This window comes from Giraffa tippelskirchi, chromosome 4 (genome assembly GCF_054371585.1).
Source record: "Giraffa tippelskirchi isolate mGirTip1 chromosome 4, T2T-mGirTip1v1.2.pri, whole genome shotgun sequence".
Lineage (NCBI taxonomy): Eukaryota > Metazoa > Chordata > Mammalia > Artiodactyla > Giraffidae > Giraffa > Giraffa tippelskirchi.
This window is the reverse complement of record NC_137278.1, coordinates 1,794,934-1,804,232: the sequence shown is the minus strand read 5'-3', so window position 1 is coordinate 1,804,232 and position 9,299 is coordinate 1,794,934. Positions and strand designations below refer to the sequence as shown.

Sequence of the window (9,299 nt, the reverse complement as noted above, 5' to 3'; positions counted from 1 at the left end):
GGGATGGACAGCCTCTGTCCTCCCAGAGGGCGGGCTCACATGCCCCCAGGCGGGAGCTCTGGGTTCCAGTCCGGCTGGGCCACCCCTAGAGCGGGTGGTCTTGTGGCCCCCAGCCTCCACGTCCTCCGGGCCCAATGGGAGGGGTTTTACTCCATTGGGCCGGTGGTGCCGGTGAACGGGGTGAAGCCCTGACGGGTCCAGCAGAAGGCTCAGAGGGGTCAGAGGGAGACCACCCGGCTGCAGATGCAGGAGGGAGGGCGGGAGGGGGCTCTGGAGCCCCTCAATACCCCGCGGGGCTCCTCAGGCCTTCCTGGCCCGGCTTCTCATCCACAGGGCTCCCTGGCGGCTGGCGCCCTCGCCCCCACTTCCCAGTGAGGAGCGCTGAGGGCCAGAGGCCAGCACTCGCCGCCCGAGGTCCGGAGCTGGCGATCCCTGCCGCTGGGCCACAGCTGAGCCCGGGACTCCGGGGCTGGCCTGGTCCCGGGCACCGACTGCAGGACACAGCTGGGGCCACAGGTGCCGAAGGCAGGTCTGCAGCACCCTCCCTGGGCAGCCGGAGGGAGCCTCAGGGCCGCCCCACGGCTGTGGGTGAGTGTGGGGGCAGCTCCAGCCACTCAGCCTGCAGAGCGGGAGCTCCCCTGGTCCCTTCTGGGCCTGGTGGGCAGTGAACCCCTGGGAGGCAAGCTGATCACCGGTTCCTCCGCCTCCTCCAAGGGGCTGTGAGCTCCCGCCTGGGAGAGGTGAAGGGGGAGAAGGTAGCCGCTTGTCCTGGGGGGCTTCCCCAGGAAGGGCGGGCTTTCCCAGCCAGACGAGGACCCTGGGAGGCTGGTGGCCCCTTCGGGAGGCAGGGGGGATGAGAGAGCCCACAAGCGAGCCACGCCTAGGGCCTGTCGTGGACACTGAGACCATGATCTGTCACTTAGAAAAGATCAGTGAGGAGACCTTACAGCAGCAGAAGGGAAGGGTGGGCGGTGGATCCCAGGTGCGAAGCTGGGGCGCACCTGGCCTGCTCCACGCTCTGCCAGGCACCCTGGGAGACACAAGGCCACGGACGGCCAGGGGCGCTCATAACCCTGGATGCTGGCAAGTCCCTCCCACTGTGAAGCGCTGGCAGTTGAAGCCAACTCACGAGGAAGGACGGAGTAGGACCCTGGAGGCAATTACAGGAGAAGAGGGAGGCTCACAGGTGAGCAGGCGCTGCTTGTGCTGCCGGAGCTGGAGCCGCCGTGGGGCATTTCAGGGCCAGGGGACGTGACGGGGGTGAGGCAGGGCTGGGGGTGAGTGTCTCAGTCACTGGACTGAGGCGTCCTGGAGCCCAGAGGGAAATGAACAGTTTCCGAAGGACTCTTCATTTTAATCAGTTGTGGGAGGGTGGGGGGATGCTGCTGGGGTCAACCACCATGAGCCATTGTTTGCAAGGATCTGGGCAAGGCGATCCCCATTTTTTCCTGCCCAAAGGCAAATCTGGGTTCAAATTTGAGCTTGGCCACCGATGGATGCGCTGGTACTTTGACTAAAAGTCCCTCACCCTCTCTGCTCCTCACCTTCCTTATCTGTAAGGGGGAGAAATGACTGTATTCTTTATTGCTGTGTGTGACCTGGTCTGGCTGGTGCTTCTGCTGTCTCCGCTGGACTCCCTGTTGTGGCCGAACGTCACGGTTACCCTCCCACAGCCCTGGGCGGACAGGGCAGGGTGCTCCGTTTAGGGCTTGTTCTTTGAGTTTCTGAGTGGGCTAGAAACTGACCTCCCCACCCAAGTCCAGGCACTGATGAGCCCACCTTTGTCTCAAGCTTTCTCATTACCGTGAGGTCAGCTCTCTGGAGGACACGGTGTCCCTTGACTATCAGCTCTTGGGGGACCAGATGCCCGTCCTGAGTTCCGGGTGTTGGGAGGGCTGGCGGAGAGCTCTCTGCGTTGCTGAGGGAAGCGGGGCCCTGAGTCAGCATTATCTTCTGACAGCTAGACCACTGGCCCAGGGTGGCACCCCGAGTCTTCAGGAGAAGCTGGCCTTCCCCTAGCGGTATGGGGGGCATTTCAGGGGCCGGGTGGGGCTGGGGGCTCAGGGAGTGTCCGATGGAATTTCTCTCTCAGGAAGGTGCACCAAGGACCAGCTCCAGCTGACCAGCACACGAATTACAGACGTACACACCTGTGCACACAGCGCACACCCACCCAGATCACAGATGTGATTTACACAGGTTGTAAAACAACAAGAAAGAACTAGCCAAACCAGAGAGAACACTTCGCTTTACAATGTGCGTTTCATCTTTTACCTGAGCGATGCCGAGTTCCTCCGAGAGCACATAGGCAGATGTGGGCCACGGGGGGAAGATGTGGGCCACGGGGGGAAGATGTGTGCCACCGGGGTAGCCCCAGCGACCTCCCGCCCAGCTCAAGGGGCAGCACTGGCCGTGCAGGCAAACCCAACCTCTCCCCTCCTCCCCGCCCTCCCTGTTCACAGAACGGTGGAACTGAAGGACATTTGGGGAATTTCATGTCCAGTCTGGGGCCGGGGCATGGGGGTCCCAGCACTGCTTCAGCCTCACAGGCTGAACTGTCTGTTCAAAGCAGAGGGAATGGCTTGGGTTCTGAAAAGCCCCCTGACTCACCTTCCCTCCACTTGAAAAACCAGTACAGTTGCTCTTCTAGGAGGGGTGAGAGGGAGGCTTCAGCAGGCTTTTGAGGGGGAGCGGGGTGGATATTTCTGGGCCGGGGAAACCAAATGGAAGGGGCTGTCGCCCACCACCGCAGCCTGCAGGCTCCAGGGAGACCCCTCGGAGGCTTAAAGACATGGAGGAAGCGAGGCAGTGCCCGACGGTGGTCCAGGGCGGCCGGGTCCCCAGCCCCCATCCTATGCAGCTGTCACCTCGCAAACACGTGTCTCCTTGGCTTCCCTTTTTGCAGCAGAGGGGTCTCCACGCACGAGGAGCGAGGGGGGAGGGGGTGCTGGCGAACTCCACCTGATTAATAACCCAGATGTGTGACCTCCAAGCTCGCCCCGAGGACCTCTCGGGAGTCCAGACCTCATCGTGGGCACGGATGCCCAGTCTGCCAAGCAGGAAGGTGGAGAGCAGGTCGTGGGTCGGGGTAGACGTGCCTGCTACAGTCTTGGGCGCCCCGATCTGGCTGGATTGGAAGCCTAGTCTCCACCCAGAAGAGGAGCTCTCAACTCCAAGTACGCGAAAAAGTTAGGCGGGGGGAGCTGCAACTTTTTTTTAACTCCAAATGCTCGAATTCGGGGCGCCTCCACACTGGTTCTGGGGCTCGGCCAGATGTGGGCACCTGGGGCGGGAAAAGTAGGGGTCCAGGATCCGCCTCGGGGGGCTCCGTCCGCGCAGAGCCGGGGCGCCTGGCCTGCTCCGGTCCCCGCCCGCCCCGGGCCAGCCCCTTCCTCGCCGCCACTCGGCCGCTCGCCCCACCTCCCCGCCCGCGGCGCCCAGTGGGAAGCGGGGGCCGGCCCGGCCGAGCCCAGCGGCCGCTCTGATTTGCTGCGGACGCCGGGGAGCCCCGGCCTCCGCGGGTGCCTTCCAGGAGCGAGGGCGGGAGGAGAAGGGGGAAAAGTGCTCGGCGCCCGAGGCGAGGTCGCACTCCTCCTTGTCCCCGCGGCCGGCGCCGGACCTCACTCGAGCGCAGCGCCCAGGGGAGCGAGTCGCGGGGCGGCGGCGGCGAGGAGGAGGCCAGAAGGAACACGAGGGGGCGAGGAGGCCGGGGCCAGAGAGCCGAGCGGGGTCCCGGGGCCCCGCGGAGAGAGGTCGAGCCCTCCCGGCCGTGGGCGAGCGCGCCAGCCGACCCTCCCTGGGGCCAGCGCCACAAAGAGAACGGGCCGGCGGCTGCTCCCATGACTCCCTAAGATCGTGCCGGCCCCGCTGAGTCCGCTGCCCGGGCCGTGTCCCGCGCCCCGTGCGTCCCCGCGCGCCCGCCCCGCGCCCCGCACCGCGCGCCCCTCCGGCATGGACGTCCACACCCGCTGGAAAGCGCGCAGCCCGCTCCGCCCGGGCGCCCCGCTGCTGTCCCCGCCGCCGCCGCCGCTGCTGCTGCTGCTGCTGCTGCTGTGGGCGCCGCCTCCGAGCCGCGCAGGTAAGGGCGCGGGGCATTGGGGCATTGGGGGCCGGGGGCCGCCGGGGCGGCACGGCTGTCATCCCTGGGCGCCCGGCCTCTTCTGCCGCCTGCACGACCTTCCCCGCTTGGCTGTGGAATGCGCGGCCGGAGACTCCGAATGCCATTAGTTGGGGGCCCCGGAGGGGGAGACGCGCCGTGACAGTCCTCCCCCGCGCCAAAGGGGCCGACCGGTGGGGCCGTCGGGGGACCCGAGGATGGGGCTCTGTGTAGGATGCGCCGGAAGGTCTGTCCATCAGGCAGGCAGACTTTTGTCCCGAAACTTTACCTTCTCTGTCCCACGTCGCAGGCGCGCAGCACAACTTCCTTTCCTGAAACCGGGGAAGGGTCGCCCCCTAGAGTCACAGCGGGTCAGTTCTGGCCGGGCCTCCTGGGATGGGGGGCCGCGAGGGTCGAGGGAGGGGGAACGGGAATCCCAGAAGCGGAGCCCCCCCTCCCCCGTCTTCTCCTGGGAAGCAGTTTTTCTAGGGTTTGCCTCCCAGAGACGGGATTCTAGGCGGAAAGCAGGGAGGTATTGCCGGGTCTGGGCTGCCTGGGGTTTAGATGATGCACAGACGGGGACTTCTGCCCGAAGTCTGCCCTTAGAAGGAGTTATCTCCAGCGGGCGGGATCCAGCCCGCCAGCACCCCCAGGGCGCCTGCCTGGATGCCTGCCACCCCCGCTGCCTCCTACACACTTTCCTGATGTCCCTGCTCTTCCAAGCATCCCTTCTGCAGTTGCCTATCCTGTGGGGTAGGTCTTCCAACACCTTAGTCCTCAGAGCTTGTGGCCCTGACAGTCTGCCGAGTTCCCTCCCATTAGCTGATGGGAGACGGACTCAGAGCAGGCTCAGGGAGAGGGCAGGCAGAGGGAGGGGATAGTGGCCCAGTGGACAGCTGGACCAGCCAGGGGTCCCCCCACCCCAGAGAGAGCACCGCTTTAGCGCCCTCACTCCGCTCTGCTTTGTCACTTGAAGATATACAGGAAGAATCACTTCCACGTTCCACTTACCAGTCAAGATAGTCTGTCCTTTTTTGCTGGCACGTGAGTGCTTGGTGGGCCAGACAGGGTGAGCTGGAATCAGGGTGTCCAGCTGGTCAGGGGCTGGGGAAGGCGTGGGGAGGCTGGCTGGGCTCTGGGGGCCTGGGGTCTCAGCCCTGGACTGCCACTCACGTTCCCTGGATCCTGGGGTCAGCTCACAGGCTTTGTGTGAGCTGGGGTCCCTGGAGGTGGGGGACAGCAGCGGCCTCCAGGGAAAGGGTGTGGAGCGGGCCGGGGGATGTGGTCAGGGCACCCGTGTTGGCCCAGGGATGGAGCCACATCACCCTGCCCTTGCTCCTCTGCTAGGCTTTCCTCCAGGAGGTCAGGTGGGAATGCTTCAGGGGAGTCCACACCCCCACACGCTGGGGCTGGGTTTGGAGCCAGCCACTCGCCGCCTCTGCCCCCCGCCTCCGCCGTCCCGTCCTGACTGAAGGTGGCATGGGGTCAGCGCCTGGGCCGTGGCTGTGGACTTAGACATTTGGCTCCTGCCGAAGAGACATTGAGAGCCTGCAAAGAAGCCACTTCTCTGGGTGGGTTTCACAGACCTCCCCTCCCAGGGTGGGACCCTTTTGGAAGGCATCGTCAGTCCGCGGGAGCGGCTGTCCGCTGAGATCTGGGACGGGGGGGTGGGGGGGGCAGCTGGTCTCCTCTCCATTTTGAGATTCACCAGATGTTTTCTGAGTTCTCTCCGAACATGGCTCTTTTTCCTACCTTCTTCTTGGCCAAGTGTGTGAAGGCATGAGAAGTCAGATTGCGTTTGGGGCCGTTTAACATTGTAACAGGCAAAGGAGAGTAAGTGAAATGAAACATGACCCCAATATTTGGAAATTGAGGTCATCTCCTCGGCGTGCCATTGGTTGGCGCCGGTCACGTGGTCGCTTTTGGCAATAATTTGGTCGGAAGAGTTGTCCAAGTTTTGTGGGACTTGACAGTCACCAAATGGTTAAATTTCCTCTGACTCAATCCAGTTGGCTGGAAAGACAGCCTTTTCCATCTTCTCCTCCCCTCCCCCCGCCTCCCCATAAAAGAACAGTCGGTGGGAGGGGTTCAGAAGCCAAGCTGGTTCCCCAAGCCTTTCTCTCCTCTGGTCCAGGTCTCCGTGGCCAGAGGGCTTGGAGCGGGGGTCACTGCCGCCCGCAGTGGCCGGGCAGGAGTCCCCTCCCTGGGGTGGAAGCACAAAGGCCTTCTCCCGAGTGCCGCTCCAGGGCTGTTCCCGGGGTGCCGGCCAGAGCCTGCCGCACGACCCCACCCGTCAGATATTTCTGGCCTCTCACCACGGCCACGCCCTTCGCTGAGCACTGCCCGCCTGCCCGCCCTGCCTTCTGGCTGCCTGGCCCTGTCTCCCATCCCCGCCTCTGCCCCCGGTCACAGATAGGGTCGGGTGGAGCAAAGGGGTGTGGGGAACAGACCCCGCACGGCCTCCGGCCCCTCACTTAGTAACAGTGAGCCCCTGAGGGTCGAGGGTGAGTCAGGCACTCCAAGGCCCGTTGCTACACTCTCACTGGAGCCCTGGGTTTGCCACGAGGTGCAGGGCGGGGTCCCCGGCCACTGGGCGACCACCCCGCGTGGTACCATTCGGAATGAAGTTGCTGGCCCTCACCTGGTGTCCTGTTAGGTCTGTGCCCACATCATTATCTTGGACTCGCACCCTGGCCTCTGGGGCTTTTGGGGGCTGGTGTTCTGAGAGGCCCAGGGGGCGGGGGGCTGAGACCCCAGACTTGGGGTCTGTCTGCTCGCTGTGCCGGGGCGCTGAGTGGGCTTCTCCCTGGGGAGGCCTGGGGCTCTCCGGGGCCGAGGACGGGGTCCCATTTGGCCAGCCGAGTGTCTCCTTCTCCTCCCTCCTCCCTCTTCCGTCTCCTCCTGCCCCCTCCCCTCTTTTTACCCCAAGGCCATTGAGGGGCACCGTGGCCTGCAGGCCTGACGTCACCACTCCCCCTTTCAGCAGGCCCTTCACTCACCCGGGTGAGCTGCTGACCCCGGTAGGCCTTGCCCGGCTGGGCCTGGCTGTGGGGAAGGCAGAGGTGATGGAGAACCCACAGGCTGGGGGGAGGCCCACCCGTGGATGCTGGCCATTGCACTGTTCATTCTCTTGGCGGAGCATCGTTGAAAACAGGGTGGAGGGTTGGCCCCCTTGGGGAGATCTGGGGCGGCTTCCTGGAGGAGGTGATGCTAACTCCAGCTTTCCTTTCTTCTTCCCCTTCCTTTCATTGCCAAGGGGCCTCCTTAGCAGGTGCCTGCCTCCCCCTCTGGCTGTTGTCTCATCCGTCCTCCTTGCTGGCAGGACCTTCCCAGCCCCACCGCTTCGCTCTTCTCCTGGGGCTGCTCCCCTTGGCTGGAAAGCCCCTCATTAACTCGGTTGGCGGGGCGCCCCCAGGGCCCTGTGCCTGCCCCAGGATGCTGTGCCAGTGGGAGTGGCCGCTGTGAGAAGAGGGGGTCTCGGAAGGGACAGGAGGGCAGCTGGGCCGTCCTTAACCCTCTCTGGGCCCTGCACCGAGACCGCTTGAGGGGTGCCGCCTGCCCTGGCCTGGGGGCCCGTGTTGGGCCCTGCTGGGAGGACAGTCCTTGCTGCTCAGGTCACTGAACCCAGGACTGCGTGGAGGGTTCCTCTGCCTCTAGGGGCTGTCTGGGCTGGGGCCAGTCCCCGTGTCTCAGCTTTCTCCTCTGGGAAATGGGGGGACATGGTTTCCTTGCTCTGAGAGTAGCTGTGTAGATGGGTCGGGGTGATCCCTGAAGACAGCGAGTGGAATGTGGGGGCACCTTAATGAGCGGAGGGTCTTACGTGGCTGCTGTTTGGGGTGGTGATTTTGCGGAAGGAAGAAGCACAGTGTTGCCACAACCCTCTCTAGCTGTAAGTATCCAGTGGGAGGCTCCGGCCCTGTGAGACCCCGGGGGTTCTGCCGTCCACGAGCGGCTGCGCCTGGGCCCCTTCCGTGCCCTCTTCAGCCCCCTGTGCGCTCGGGGGTCCGTTTCCCATGTCTGTCACCTCACGGGATGGCAGTAAAGGTCGCCCTAGGCCACGTATGTGAAAGGGCTTTAGAAGCCCAACAGAGGGGTGTTCACGTGTGTGCGTTTGCGTGTATTTGTGCACGCGTGTGTATGCGTGTGGTGTGTTTGGATGCATGTGTCTGCGTGTGTGAGACGTGTGTTGGTGGGTGTATACACGTATGCAGGTGTGCATGCCCGCATCCACGCACAGGTCCCTGTGTTTTTACGGTCTGCCCGGGCAGGGCCTCGTGTGTTTGAGGCGTCCACAGCCAGGCCACGTCTCTCCTCCCCGCGCCCCGTCCCTGCCAGGGAGACGGGAGGCGACTGGTGGCCACGGAGCCTGCCGGGCAGCCATGAGGCTGCGGGTCCGGCCCAGGACAAGCTGGTCCAGCTGGGTCTTTTTTTGCTCACAGGAGGGCGATGTTAGATTATAGCTTCTGCTTTTCCCTCTGTTTACTTCTCCCCTGTAATCGACTCATCTGGCCAGCACTTGGCCAAATATGCTTTAAGCTTTCTGGCCTGGCTCCTGGGTATACTGAGGTCCTGCTGGCGGAGCCTGTGTCGGCCCTTCTTGTGGGCAGAGCTGCCCTGCCACACCTGCGGCGTGGAGGCCTGGTGTGCGTGATGCCTTGGGGTGGGTGGCCTGCAGCTGGGTCAGCATCCTTCCCACCCCCACGAGGCTCCCATCTGTAGGAAAGGGTGATGACTGTGGCTCCTGGGGGGTTTTTTTAAAGTAAGATTTTATTTATTTTTGCCTGTGCTGGCCTTCGTCCCTGCTCGGGCTGTCTCTAGTTGCGGAGAGTGGGGGCTGGCCTCTAGTTGCGATGTCCAGGCTTCTCTTTGCAGTGGCGTCTCTTGTGGACCACGGGCTCTTGGCGCTCGGGCTTCAGTAATTGCAGCTCCAGGGTTCTAGAGCACGGGCTCAGTACTTGCAGCGTATGGGCTTAGTTGTTCTGTGGCATGCGGGGTCCTCGCAGACCAGGGATCGAACTTGTGTTCTTTACCACTGAGCCACCAAGGAAGCCCCTCCGGCAGGATTTTTGACGGGGCTCAGTACGTGATGTGTCCCCAGCAACGTTGTCACTGTTCTGCCCGCTCTGGGCCCCCAGCTGGCAGGGGGCAGTGGGTCTGGGGTGAGCTCCTGGCTCTGCCAAGTGGCTGGCCTTGCGAGTCACTC

General features: G+C 63.8%; 1 protein-coding gene across 4 annotated transcripts in view; it reads left to right on the top strand.

Moving 5' to 3' along the window:
- The first annotated feature begins 3,516 nt into the window (after positions 1-3,516).
- The window catches only part of COL5A1 (collagen type V alpha 1 chain), a 146,045-nt gene continuing 140,262 nt past the window's right edge, over positions 3,517-9,299 (top strand). For 3 of the 4 annotated variants that reach the window (XR_014051680.1, XM_081483835.1, XM_081483834.1), the window contains exon 1: positions 3,517-4,078. Coding sequence is in view for 3 of the 4 variants with exons in the window: in XM_081483835.1 (XP_081339961.1) it covers positions 3,952-4,078 (127 nt within the window). In the remaining variant the exon portion in view is untranslated. The remainder of the gene's footprint in view (positions 4,079-9,299) is intronic. The other variant, XM_081483833.1, reaches the window with a different exon arrangement.